Genomic DNA, 15,017 nt, shown 5'->3' on the forward strand with positions numbered 1-15,017 from the left:
CTCCTGCGTTCCTTCTTAACATTCAGCCTGATGAAGAGCCCTGCTGAACTCAGAAGTCTGCTCTTGCTTATTTTTGAGAAGAGGTTTTATACTGTTGTTGCTGCTTGGATTTTATTTCCCCCTCACCTAATGGGTCAGCATTGTAGCTTATATCTTTTACTGCTTTGGAGAAGCGGGTGGGAAAATTGTATTATTATTATTATTATTATTATTATTATTATTATTATTATTTTATTTTATTATTATTATTCACTCACTGCTAGGCAGTAGGCTGCAGAAGCTGGCTTGGTCCCAGAATAAAACCCAGATTTTGCAGGGTGAGAGTGACAGCTTACATTTCACCCCTCTTCTTAATCTTAACTGAGTGTAGCTGTGAGAGTGGAGGGCATTGCCACCACAGCACCTCACCCCCTCACCTTGTGGCACAATCCCAGGGAACCTTCAGCAGCTCAATCCTACCTCTGTCTAACTCAGTCCCACTGAATTTTAAAGGGGGTTTGCTCCCAGGTAAAATGTCTGTTGCAGGATCACAGCCTTTAAGTGGTGCCTGCCTGTGATCATTAGAGATAAACTGTATTTAAAGAAGATCTGGGGATTTTTGTAGTACTTTATAATAATAAAATAATAAAAACCGCATACGAAAAGGAGAATAATCCCCCCCAATACACCCTCTCCCTTCTCTCCCTTGTCCCTGTCATATCCTAGGTTTTAATGAGCAATTTTAAAAAATTGAAAATAAAAGAGGAAAATGAATAGGTGTTGAACCAGCCTGTGATATCTAAATGCCAACTAGTAATTACCTAAAACCACAATTTTATTTCTGTTTCATCTTGCAAAACATTTCATTTCCACCGAGTGAAAACACTTAATTTGGGCTGCGTTTTTTCCACCTCTCTCTCTCTCTCTCGCTCTCTCTTTCCACCGGCAGGTGACAAGAGGGCACACTTCCCCACGGCGGTGGCTAGGGGGAGCACCAGTTCTTCGCTTGAGCGATGCTCCCCTGAATCTCATTCCTTCCCAAGGTTATTCCTCCCCGGGATGGAAATTATGAACTGGGGATCCGGCTGTCTTGCCTATCCCTGGGAAGACTAGAGTCTTTCTTTATTCCTCCTCTCTCATCTAGTACATTTCCGTAACCTGTCACATTTAAAGGTTGGTCCAGGGTCCAGGGTACAGGATCTAGCCCACCAAAGAATGTATATATGATAGTCTTTAAGATAAAACAGGATTCCTTTTTCTGTCTGCGTTGCATTATATGTAGTGCTAGTCCATTGAAAGGAATGGACATGACTGTCTTAGATCCATTGATTTTAGCTGGTCTGCTCTGAGTACAACTTAGTTTTGTGTGTCAAATATTTATCTAAAAATAGTGTTCCTCTTCAAACAGGTCTCTTTGGCTGATTAATATTCTACAGCCTTGTAAATGTGGGTTTTTTTGGTGGGGTATTGTTTCGTTGCTTTTGTTTTGAATATTTATTTGTGCTTCTTTTTTGTATTTTTATATTGTGAACCGCCCTGAGGTCTTTTGATAAAGGACAGTATAATGATGATGATGATGATGATGATGATGATGATGATGATGATAATGGCAGCTTTTCTAGGCTGGCACCCACAACACTTTTATTGTGAGATGAGTACTAGTGTGTGTGTGCACGTGCATATGCTCACACACACACACACACACAAAATTCACAAATCTATATGCAAAAATAATCCATATGCTGCAACAGTAAATCCATGTATTGTTCTTATATCCTCATTGCAAATGTTCTAAAATATTAGAAATCTTTCTGAAAATACTAATTAACTGCATAAAGCTGTATTCAGCTAATGTTTGCTCAGAGTAGACCCACTGAAATTAATAGGTCTAAGTTAGCCATAGCCACCAATCTCAGTGGGTCCGTTCTCAGTAAAAGTTAGTCAATTACAACCCTTAGGGCTGTATCCAGTGCCCTACTCTGCATAGACCTATTGCAAATAGTGGGCATGAGTGACAAGTTCATTAATTTCTATGGGTCTGTCCTGGCTAGGACTAGCATTGGATACGACCTTGTAATTATACAATGCATTAATATGAATACATGACTTTATAACACCATATTCCACTAAGCCCCTGCTATTCAGTTTCACAAAGTTCCCAATAACTGGATTGGGATGATACCCTCAACCGTTTTAATCCAAAATGTGTTAAAAGATCACTTTTCTATAAAAAGATTTTTTGTCTCCCATCCTGCCTGCTCTAATTCTGATAAGTTTTCCCATAAACATGAGGACTGTTTTGGGTTCAACCTGGCTTTCCATTTAGCATATTGAATTCTTTAAAATGTTTTTAAACGTTTTCAGGAAAATTGATGCGATTGCTAAGTCCTGCAAACTCATTTACTTTGAAGCTGGGATCATCTGAAAGGCTTCCTTCTGCTTAGCCTGGGGCAAAACAACCCTCTCCATATTTGAGACACTCTTTGTACAATAATAGACAACCAAGGCTGCAGTCCTAATGCACGGTTCCCATTGAAATCAGTGAGCTTACTTCTGTGTAAGCGTGCAAACTGCTGTGTTCCGAAACACTCCACCCACATTGAAAGGCCAATAACAGGTTTACTAAGGACCATCTCTGCTGATAATTATGTTTGGTTTATGCGTAGCAGAAAGCCAGTGTAGTATGATTCAAATCCCCACTCAGCCATGAAGCTGACTGAGTGATCTTGGGTCAGTCATTGCCTTTCAGCCTAGCCTACCTTACAGGGTTGTTGTGAGGATAAAATGGGGAGGCGGTGAATTATGTACACCATCTTGAGCTCTGAGGAGGGCAGGTAAAATATAAATATAAATAAATATAATAGGAGGGGGATGAGAAAAACAGTGGCCCTCCAGATGTCATTGGACTTCAACTTCCTACTTCACAGGGTTGTTGTGAGGATAAAATAAAGACGCGGAGAGCCATGCACACCATCTTGAGCTATGGGATAAAAATGTAATTATTTATTATTATTATTATTATTATTATTATTATTATTATTAATTTGACAATTTATATAACCACTTAATTACTGCCGCCTCTAAACAGCGTACAAAAAAGGAGAGTTTTAGATCTAAAAAATTAAAAGTAAAGGTAAAGGTATGCCTGCCCGTACGGGCCAGTCTTACCAGACTCTAGGGTTGTGCGCTCATCTCACTCTATAGGCCGGGAACCAGCGCTGTCCGCAGACACTTCCGGGTCACGTGGCTAGCGTGACAAGCTGCATCTGGCGAGCCAGCGCAGCACACGGAACGCCGTTTACCTTCCCGCTATAAAGCGGTACCTATTTATCTACTTGCACCCGGAGGTGCTTTCGAACTGCTAGGTTGGCAGGTGCTGGGACCGAACGACGGGAGCGCACCCCGCCGCGGGGATTCGAACCGCCGACCATGCGATCGGCAAGTCCTAGGCGCTGAGGTTTTACCCACAGCGCCACCCGCGCCCATCTATAAAATTAGGGATCCATTAAAAAGCCTTCTGGAACAAATAAGTCTTCAGGAGGCACAGGAAGTTTGACAGGGAGATGGGGCCTGTCTGACCTCAGCTGAAAGTGAGTGCCATTAAATTGGGTCCCCAATACTGAACACAAGGTTCTTGGTGGATATGAGCCCTGCATCCAAGCCATGGGGGAACCATTAGCAGTGACTTCCCACAAAGAGCTCAGTGATCGGGCAAGTAACCAACCAACCAATCCGTCATCAAAGTATCCTGGACTCGGAGTTGTTTAGGATCTTGTAAGTTAATACAAGAACCTGTTAGGATTGGGAGCCTCTGTGTTCAGATATCACAGGTTGAGGGCAAACAGGAGGGCAAGGTATATATGCCTTCTTGCCCAATTGGGCTGTCCTCTGTTGGAACCAGGAAGCTGGGATAGATGGATTCGCTAGCAGGGAGAAAAACAACTGGCTGTCCGCTCAGAATGCTATCCACCAGAGTCATTTGCTAAAACTGATAGGGCAGGGGCTTGAGGAGAAGATCCGTAGAAATGGCTACCATTTCAGGCAACACTTAATTAATCAATGATACTCATGGCTGCAGGATGCCGCAGGATGCATAAATAGCTTTTTAAAGCGTTAGAAGATGATAATATGAAGGGCCGTGGCTATTAGTGGGGCTATTTAACAAACCAATTGGAGATTATTTACTTGATTAGTCATCTGCCTTCCGACTGATTAATTGAGTGATTAATCCATTAAGTTTAAATAAATGTACATATTGCCTGGACCCTCTGTATTTTTGAAATATGGAAGGAAGTGCAAGCTAACTCCTGCCCCCCCCCCAAGGTTGGTAAACAAAATATACCACAGTGTTAGAAGCACAGAACATCTCTTCTGTCTTCTTCCTTGTCACAGCTACAAGAGAAGAGATTTTAAAAATATATACGCACTCTTAATGTTTAGCCCCCCCCCATTTAAAATTGGCCCCATTGATTTAATTTGGCTATTTTTTAAATTTAAAAAACCCTCATTCTTCCAAGAAGGTCAGGGAATGCAGTCCCCTTCTATCCCTCCCCTTTTATCCTCACAACAACCCTGTGAGGTAGGTTAGCCTGATAGTGAGAGAGTGACCAGCCCAAGGTCACCCAGTGAGCCTCAAGGCTATTCCCAGAGCTAAAATTCCCAGAGGGGTTTAGCAATAAGTCACTCTTCCTAGGGAACTCTGGGAATTGTAGCTCCGTGAGGGGAATATGGTGGCGCTGTGGGTTAAACCACAGAGCCTAGGATCAGAAGGTCGGCGGTTCGAATCCCCACGACGGGGTGAGCTCCTGTTGCTCGGTCCCTGCTCCTGCCAACCTAGCAGTTCGAAAGCACCTCAAAGTGCAAGTAGATAAATAGGTACCGCTCTGGCGGGAAGGTAAACGGCGTTTCCATGCACTGCTCTGGTTCGCCAGAAGTGGCTTAGTCATGCTTTACCTTTACCTTTACCTTTAATTAAACATTTAATATGGTAAAAACAAGCAGATTTATTCTCAAATTCCACCTGTGATATTGAGCTCAGTCGGTACAGCATGAGACCCTGAATCTTAGGGTTGTGAGTTTGAGCCCAAGGCTGGGTGAAATATTCTTGCACAGTCCTTTCCAACTCTATAATTCTATGAATATTATTTCAATCTCAAAAGTGGGGGGGGGGGTATTATTTTTGCTTGTTATTATGGCATGTATTTTTGTGGTTTTATATTGTAAGCCGCCTTGTGATCATCAGATGAAGGACGGTGTAGAAATTTAATAAACCCGAGCAACAAAAACAGCAACTCTCAGTACCCTTAGCATACTGCAGCTATGGCTGTTTAAAGCGGTACGAAAGTGAAGATGGGAAGTTAGAGCAACCTTTGATTTATATTGTGAGTAGCCATCCTGATGCCCTCCCATCAGTTAGGGATGATGGGAGTTGTAGTCTTAACAACTTCTGGAGAGGCAGTACATCAGCTTCCTCTGATTTAAGGCTTTATATATGGCCCTGTGATGGCCATGCAGCAGATGAGATAGTGGGCTTTCTTCCTGGACTGTACGGCTTAGATTTCAGGTGGGACATCACATGATACTCCTGTGGTTAAAACAAAACACCCCCCCCAATAATAATAATTAAAAAAACTGTTAAAAGCATCTAAACACAATAAAACCTCTGATGGTTTTTTGTTTTGTTTTGTTTTTTTTAAACCCAGATGTAACCAAATCATGTTTCTGTATAGGCCTGCCCAAACAGATTTTTTTTCATTCAGCAGGTGTAAAGAAGAAGAAATGTACAGTGATGGTGTCAGTGTGATTTCAATAGGCAAAGAGTTCCAAGGTGTGGGTTCTGCCACACTAAAGGAATGACTTGTTGCAACCGTGCAACAGGCAGTTGTGTGGCAATTGCAGAATTGCTAGTTGCGCAGATCCGAGTGATTGAGCCATCATGCTTCGTCTAGAGAGGTTGCAGAGTGGGACAGAGCCAGCTGGGCAATCCTTAGGTTTTTGTTTCAAAAGTAGAACACCTGGCGCTATCTGGCACGCTGACATCTTAGTTGGCAACTCGGGCAGGGATTTAAGCAAGCCTGGGCTAATACCAGGCAGCAAGAGCAATGCAGCATTCGCATAGAACGATAGTAGCAACCGTGCTTTATGGAAAGTTCGCTTCGGTTAGGAAGAGATTGCTCTACACCAATCTCCTTGGTTTCAAATAACAAATAAAAAATAGTTACCATCCAGGGGCACTGAAATGGGGAGTTGTGTGGCTGAGGGATTAAGGAACTGCTCTAACAGCGTAGGTTTGAGTCCCAAGAGGTGCCTTTCTTGGGAAGAAGGACAGAGCCATAGATCTGCATTGCATGCTGAAGATCCCGACTTCAGCATCTCAAGATACGGCTGGGATAGACTCCTGCGTAAAACCATCAAGAGCTGCTGCCAGTTAGTGTAGACAGTACTGAGCTACGTGGGCCATGGTCCGGCTCAATATAAGGCAGCTTACCACGTTCCCAAGTTTTATGGGAAGGGTGCTGTTCAGTGGTAGAGCATCTACTTTGCTCCTCAGTTCAACCGCTGGCAGTCAGTGTAGAGGTGAATGTACCAGCAATCTTGACTTAAGGAAGAAGGCAGATTCCTATGAGGCGAGCTTGCAGGGTTATCAGGAAGGCTTTTTGTGTGTGCATAAAATGCACACCCAGCCCAAGATCCCCACTCTTTGAAAGCTTGATCTGGAATCTCCAGGAATGGTGCCTCCTTAGCGAGATATATAGCTTCATAATTAGCCTCTTGCATTTTTTCATGAGTGCTGGCATCAGCGTTCTGCGATGTGTTTCCCTGATTAACAGCTGCTTTGCAACTACTTCCGTGTGCCACTGATGACCGTATTTGTCAAGCTGGTCCTGACAAGAGTACGGATGTTCCTTCTCCCTTCCACCCCCCACTGCCTTTTACTTAAAACACAGCACTTTCTTTCCCCCCTGCTCTAAAGGGGTGGGTGGGTTTGGGGACCATCCTCTTCCTTCATCCTAATGCCAGGCTTAAGAAGCAAAGAGTCTGATTTTGGGTCAGATGCCTGTTTTACACAGAAATGGGTGAGTCTGTCTGTTTCCATCCAGCTCCACTTTCGCAGATGGTCGCCCACCATTCCTCCTCATTTCTTCTGCGTTTAAGAAGGAGAAATCCAAACGAGGAAAAACAATGCATCTAAATACGTTTTTAAAATGTGCATTTTCTCGAAATGCATACGGATACATTCAAACAACCAAGAGCTTTCTTGCAAGGATTGGAGGACCATTGGTCCACGTAGATCAGTATTGTCTAACCCTGTCTGGCAGTGACTCTTCTTCAATGCAGATGCCCTACTGCTTTCCTTAAAACAGAGGAAGCTGCCTTTTACCAAATCAGACTGTGGTCCACCAAGCTCAATACTGTCTACACTGACTGGCAGGTTTTAGGCAGGCATCCCCTCCAGCCCTGCCTAGCGAAGCCATTGGGGATTGAACCCTTCTTAGGTAGGCTGAAGCTGAGAGGCTGGCAATAGGCCACCCTAGTGAGCATCGGGAGGGGGTTGAAAACTGCAAAAAAACAACCCCCCCCACACAAAAAAAAGGTTTCATATGAAATGAGAAGTTGCCGGCCAGCCATCTAGATCAGTATTTTTGTGCCCCACGTAGAGCACATTACAGCAGTCTGGCTTTGAGGTTACCGTGGATGAATCACAGTGGCCAGACTTGGTGACGAAAAGTTTCATCTTCAGTTAAACATCACTCTATTTTTAATACAAGACACCTAGTGCTACGGCAACAAAACTGCTAGCACATTTGCAAAGCTAAGCAGGGTCTGGTATGGTTTCAAATTGGATGGGGAGAACTGCGCGTTGAGATTCCTGCCCTGCAGCGGGTTGGACTAGATGACCCTCGGGGTCCTTTCTAACACTGCAGTTCTGAGAATCTAGGTTTTTGCACAAATACCATAAAGAACTGAGTATGTCCGGTGCCAGTGTTGCCCGCATGTCCCTTATGGGGTAATATTAGGTGCCAGTGGAATGGAGTGGAGGAAGGACTTGCTTTGGACACTGAGGTCCAGTGCTGAGGGCCTTCTGGCGGTTCCCTCGCTGCGAGAAGCCAAGTTACAGGGAACCAGGAAGAGGGCCTTCTCGGTAGTGGCACCCGCCCTGTGGAATGCCCTCCCACCAGATGTCAAAGAGAAAAATAACTACCAAACCCTTAGAAGACATCTGAAGGCAGCCCTGTTTAGGGAAGCTTTTAATGTTTAATAGGTTGTTGTATTTTAGTGTTTTGTTGGAAGCCGCCCAGAGTGGCTGGGGAAACCCAGCCAGATGGGCGGGGTAGTAATAATAATAATAATAATAATAATAATAATAATAATAGGACTGGGAAGGCATGCCTTCAGATCTCTGCTGGACAAGAGCACAGGTTTCCATCAGGCTGCAGAACAGAGGGAGGGAAGTGAAGCAGGGCCACTCTACTGGCTCTGCTGAGAGAGACTAACCACCTTTGACTCTACCTCAGCTGTCACTGCACACACACAGCCCAAAGTCCCCAGTTTTCCAGGTGCCTAGAAACTTGATGATTGTGCCGAGGAATTAGAGATATTACATAACACTAGCTGAAGCTGTAGGAAGCAACTTTGCAGATATCTTTCGCAAAGATGTGTGTGTGAGAGAGAGAGAGGGAAGGAAGGGAGGGAGAGAATCTTTCTATCTTAGCTATAATTTTGTAATGTCATTTTCAATCAATAGACCTTTAGCAAATAGATGAGACAGATGATGGAGGAGGCCCTTTAAATAATTTAGCTCTCGTTAATGGAGCGATTTCATTTTTTGATAGAATGGCTTTATTGAAAAGTAGATTTTTGCCCGCTGCGTCTTTCTCCGTCGCAGTGTATCTACCACTTTAAAAAATACTAATGCGAAAAACCCGTGTGTGTGTGTGTGTATGTGTAGCCAAAGACTCACTGGGAAGAGTACTGTTCCTGTTGATTTCATCTAGCAGAGGTGGTTTGGTTATTTTCTTGGAACAGAGGTTACACTTCTGCAAAGTTTTTTGCTTGGAAAAACTAACAGTTTGTCAGAACTCTCTGTACAGCCTTGGAAGAATTTTTGTGTGTGAATTGGGATTTGCAGTGCTGTTGTGCATGCCCAGCCTGCAGGCTTCACACAGTGATCTGGTAGGCCACAATGAGAAGAGGATGCTAGGTTGAATGGGTGCTGTGGTTGCCCTGATCCATCAGGCTGACCTTACATTTTCACCACTGTGCTGAGTAAAACCAAGGTGTGACTTAGTGTGTTGTTTGAACCAGGACTCATGGTGAAGCTCTCTTCTCACTAATCATGAGCTCCAACCAAGGACCAGCCTTTTACCAACTCAAAGAGTGTTGGTCCACTGATCTCAGACTTACCTGGCAGCAGCACTCTGGAATTTCAGGCAGGGGGCTTTCCCAGCCCTGCCTGGAGATGCTGGGGTTTGAAGCAGGGAACTTTTCTGTGCAAAACCAATGCTCTTCCCTTGCAGAGTGGATCGAACCAGACACCCGTCTAGGCCAGCACATTCTCATTTCAGCCACTTAACCTGTGAATGTAACTTGGTAGCTGAGCACCTGTTCTGCACCCAGAAGGTCTGATCCAGCTGGGCTCTTATATACAACCTGTAAGACGCGGGCGGCGCTGTAGACTAAACCACTGAGCCTTGGGCTTGCTGATCAAAAGGTTGGGGGTTCAAATCCCCGCAACGGGGTGAGCTCCAGTTGCTCGGTCCCAGCTCCTGCCAACCTAGCAGTTCAAAAGCACATCAAAGTGCAAGTAGATAAATAGGTACCACTCCGGCGGGAAGGTAAATGGCGTTTCCGTGCGCTGCTCTGGTATCACCAGAAGCGGCTTAGTCCTGCTGGCTACATGATCTGGAAAAACTGTCTGCAGACGAACGTTGGATCCCTTGGCCAGTAAAGCGAGATGAGTGCCGCAACCCCAGAGTCATTCGCGACTGGACATAACTGTCAGGGGTCCTCTACCTCTCTAAGATCTTAATGCCCTGCAGCAAGGGCCTGTTTTTAGTTTTGTACAGTGCCTAATACCCCTGCACAAACCTATCTAGAAGTCAGTCACACTAACCTGTTCTGCCCTTGTTCTGCTTTTCTGACTTCTCCCGACTGGGCTGACCACCACAAGAACCAGGTGATGGGCTTGATGGGGCTTTGACCTGATCCTGCAGGACACTTCTTAAGTTCTGACATTAGGTCCTTAAAAACATTTTGGCAGGCACCAAAATGCTCATTCCCCGGCAGCGGAGAGAGTGAACTCTTGTCGAAAGCGTTCCAAAAAGGGAACAGGTGATTAATATAAAGGCAAAGTAGCTTTTGATAAGTTGGCACGTCTCTGCGTCTGCTTACTCGGACATCTTTCATGTTCAGCACATTTCCCCCCTACGTCCACCAACCCCCAGGTTATTAATTTGTGCTGTTTATCCTTCCTGCATCTGGCGCAGCGATACCCGTGCCGTTTAAATGTGCAATTTCCCTATCGCCGGCATTTCCAGTGAGGCAGATCAAGAGGGGCGTAAACAAGATCAAAGTGGCACTTTATGCGCTGGGGGGAAAAGGTGGGTGGGCTCTGTACTATTTTATGATTTGGAACGACGGAGTGCTAAACTTTAAAAAGTGAGGTTTCCTTCTCCTCCCACCCCCCTTCCCCTTTCCCTCAAACTATGCCGGGAGGTGGTCAAATTTCCCGTTAAAAAAATAATGAGGAAAAAAATGTGAATTTCATCTCCCTCCCAAATTCATTTATCATGCTTTTTAAAAAGGTGTTTCGCTGCCTTTACCTGATGTCTAAATTGGATTGGCTCATTTATGCTGTTCTTTACTGTATCCCCCCTTGCTTTTCTTAAATGAATTAGTAATGACAGCGCACTCCATCATACCCTCTCTACAGCCACTTTAAGGGGGAAGCCGGGTGATCTAAACCTTTTAACCTATTAAAGATGATTTTCCCCAATTGAATCAGACCCACAGCAGGTGTAATAACTAATCATTTAAACTACACCTGCTATTATGTTTTTTTAAGCCATTATGCATGTTGGATAGATGATAATTCATGTTTATTGCATTGTCCGATGGATCCGTTTTGCCTACACTACTCTGATTAATGTATTTAAAGAAATAAGAGATGCAGTTTAAAAGGGGTGGTGGTGGGGAAGTATATATATATATATATATATATATATATATATACACACACACACACACACACACACACACACACGCACACGCACACACATCCAACATTGATGGAATGCACCAAGATTATTTCGAAAGGGCCATTAGAACCCATCAGAAACTCTGCTCTCTGACCTGAGATGTATATTTGAAAACCAGGTGAAAGGCAGGCGCTCGATCGACTCTCTCCCCTTATAAACCCATCTGATCAGTGCTCTCCACAGGAGGGGCTTCCCTGCAGATACCATCTCATCAGGAGGTCCTTTCTGTACAATGTTGGAAGCAGGCATTTAGCATGGCAGCATTGACCCTGTGGAACTTCCTCCCATTACTGGTGCCTGTTTCCAATGAGCCCTTCCAAGCAGTCAGTTAAACCAGAGGTTTTCAACCTTTTTGAGTCCACGGCTCCCTTGAGATTCAGAGGCACCCCTGTGAGGCTCAGGAGCCCAGCTATGTCACCCCTTGCCTGCAGAGCTGGCACCCTCTCACCCATTTTTGAACACCCTCCCCTGTGGAGTGTTCCCTCAGCCTCCTCTCCTCTCCCCTCTCCTTGGGAGTCCTCTGGGTAGCTGCCGCCGCCGCCCCTGGTCTCTGAGCTGCACAGCCCCTGCAAACAGAGGTGCACACTCCTCACACTGCCCCACAGGGGCCTGGCACTTGTCTGTCCATTCCCAACAGCTGGCGGACTGGGTGGCTGGGCTCCCTCACCCACTTGCTTTCTTATTCCGAGGCCACCTCAGCTCCTGGCAACCAGCACCCCCTGGCTAGCCCCAGAGGCCTCATTCACCTGAGGAGCTTATAGCCAGGGCTGCTGCAACAAATAGCTGTGCAAGCCTTTGGGAGGCAGAGACACAAGGGCATCAGAGGAGAGAGGGAAGGAAAGAGGGACAGAGGCCAGTGTTGCCTGCGGCACCCCTGACCACCATTCAAGGCACCCCAGGGTGCCACGGCACACTGGTTGAAAACCACTGAGTTAAACATACATGCCTGGGTCATGTACCACTTTAAACCAGGGGGAGGGGAGGGATGGGTTTTCATTCTGAGAGCCACATTCCCTTATGGGCAAGCTTCTGGGGGCTGGATGCAAGTGGCTGGCAGGCCCAGAAGCAAAAAGTGGGCAGGACAAGTGTAAATTTTAGTTCTGTACAACGGTATAACTTCTCCACACAACCTTCTCTGTCCTCTATCCAGGCAAGCAGTTCAGGAACACATACCGGCCCAGCAAAAACACTCAAGTGGAGGGAGCTTGGAGCAGGGCCAGTGAGGGGTGTGGCCTGGGAAGGGGCATGGTCTGAACATAGCTGTCAACCGTTCCTTATTTGGCGGGAAAGTCCCTTATCCCAGCACCGTGTCCCACTGCTGTCCCTTATTGATGATGTCCCTTAAATTTCCCGGGTTTCAAAGGAAATAGCTCCTCTCCCTCCCTCCCTGCCGGCCAGGGAGGGAGGGAGGCTCCAACTGTGTTGCTTGGCTGCGTTGCTCACCCAATAAGGAGTCTAAGAACGACTGGCGGGTGGAGCTTGCATGCCTTGTGCCGATCAAATCGGCCGCGTTGCCTGGGGACTCGCCTTTGCTCAGCACTTCCCAGCGGAGAGGTGACGGTGGTTTTCCTTGCTGCATCCCCTTTGCCAGGTTGCTGCGCTGTGGGAACCACCGCTTGAGGCTTCGTTTGGCTGCTGGCTGGGCTTTCTGCCTTTGGCTTGGAGGGGCTCAAAAGTTGAACATACCTGTTCTCGGAAAATCCCTTATTTTGGCTGTTGATCCCTTATTTTCGAGGCTGCTGGTCTCTTAATTTTCAAATCTGTAAGTTGACAGCTATGGGTCTGAAAACAATCCCAAGGGCCAAACACTGAAGCCTAGAGGCCCCCCCCCCCCCCCGAGCCTAAGGTTTCCCCATCACTTCATTAAGCTATTGTTCAAGGTCCTGCTTGCGGACTTTCTGTAATGGGCATCTGGTTTGCCGCTGTAAGAACAGGAAGCTGGACCGGATAAGAATAGAGAAGGGGAAGAGCTGGAGTGAGTTGAGCATCCTCTCTGAGGAGACCATAGCAAGAGGAAGAAGCCCCACAGCTTAGATAGAAAGATCAGGTTGAATGTCTGGGGAAGGTATACAGACAGGGGTTAACTGGAGCGCTGAGTCTGAGCCAGGGGAGGTAGAAGCTGTTGGAATACAGAATACCTGGTTCTCATTCCTGCCAGGAGGGGAGAGTGCTTCCAGGAAACGAAGGCTCCCAAGCCAGTAACATGGGCTGTGGTGACCCCCTGGGAGCAGTGTGCCCCAACCATGGTTTGCTTTAAAGCCATGGTTTTGTATGATGAAACCATGGTTTGCTTTAAAGCCATGGTTTTGTGTGATGTGCAAACAGGGCAGTGTTAGAATGCAAGTAAAGCAATATCATGGCTCCATTGAGTATTTTAAAAGATACAAATTATACAAAATGGAATATTGTACAACAGTTGTGCCCAACCAACAGCTTCTGGAAGGAACAAAATGAGTGTGTGTCCTCCCCAAAGTAGGCCCACTGCAGTCAATGGACCTAAGTTAGTCATGTCCATTTATTTCTATAAATCTGCTCTGAGTAGGACTCAGGAGTACAACCATAGGGATTTCAAGTTATCTGTAATATTTCATCCCGCTTCAAAGGCAATTTCTCTGTTCAGCTTGCATTCTACTAGCTTTTGATGCCTTGCTCAGAATCTGAATTCTAATAGTGCCTAACTTTTAAAAAGCGTTTTCTCCTTTTCTCTTTCCTCCTGCCACAGATTGCAACAGCGGTGAAGTTTCTGCAGAACCCTCGAGTCCGCCAAAGTCCACTTGCAACCAGAAGATCTTTTCTCAAGAAAAAAGGTATGGTGGATCATGACATTCCCTTCTTTTCTCCTCACCTCCCTGTTCTTAACTCCAGAAGCGTTTCTGCATGTACCAACCCACAAGTCTTTATCAAAACAAATATTTTATTATTTTTCAATAAGGAGAAAGGGAAAATAAGTACAACCATACGACAGAAAGGACAAAGTGATACTGTCTGTGGAGTACATTCTATGTTAGGAATACAGACTGTTCAAAGCAGCACAAAAGGAAAATCTTCATTGTTCAGTTTTTCTTATCCTGGGAACTCTGGGTTGAATCCAGTGCTAATTCAAGTCGACCAACTATAATCAAGGGACCTAAGTATATAAACCGCTTTGAAGTTTCGTTACAATCAAGCAGGAGACAAGTCTTGTGATAAATAAATAAGCTAGCTGTGGGCATTCATTTTAGTGGGTCTACTCTGAGTAGGGCCAGCATTGGCTACAATGCTCTGGTGTGTTTCTGCACTACACCAAATTGCTCCATAATAAAGTAACATGTGAAACATGGGGCTGGGTGGGTTGTGCATTGTAGACACTTACTGATGAAGCTTATGAACAAGAAACCCAAGAAGCGGTCACATTTGGCCCAGCCAAATGTGATTCTAGGATTCTATGATTCTAGCCCCCTAACCCCCCTGTTGTGCTGTGTCAAGCACTCAGACAACGCTGTGTCTCCCATTAGGAAAAGACGATTCTGGCCCTTTCTCATTTTTCCTGTCTTAAGTTCATTTCATTTCTGCGTCAGTAAGTGAAGGTGTTTTGTTTGCTTAAAGTCCTCATGAAAATTCACCAGCATTTCAGTGCAGATTTCTCCTAATGGACACTTTACTCATATGCAGTTTTTGCCTGATGACCCACATCTTTGCAAGCAATTACCCCTAACGTGAATATGATTTTTTTTTAAATATGAATTTTAATTTAATATTATTTTTTTCTAAATAAGCTATTTTTTACTAATAAATGCACAC

General features: G+C 45.3%; 1 protein-coding gene across 1 annotated transcript in view; it reads left to right on the top strand.

The window, feature by feature from the left end:
* PEX14 (peroxisomal biogenesis factor 14) overlaps positions 1 to 15,017 on the top strand; it is a 150,050-nt gene that overhangs the window by 45,276 nt on the left and 89,757 nt on the right. Inside the window, exon 3 of the mRNA XM_079987163.1 lies at positions 13,960 to 14,044. Coding sequence (XP_079843289.1) covers positions 13,960 to 14,044 — 85 coding nt within the window. The remainder of the gene's footprint in view (positions 1 to 13,959; positions 14,045 to 15,017) is intronic.

Source organism: Podarcis cretensis, assembly GCF_951804945.1.
Source record: "Podarcis cretensis genome assembly, chromosome: 8".
NCBI classification, from domain to species: domain Eukaryota; kingdom Metazoa; phylum Chordata; class Lepidosauria; order Squamata; family Lacertidae; genus Podarcis; species Podarcis cretensis.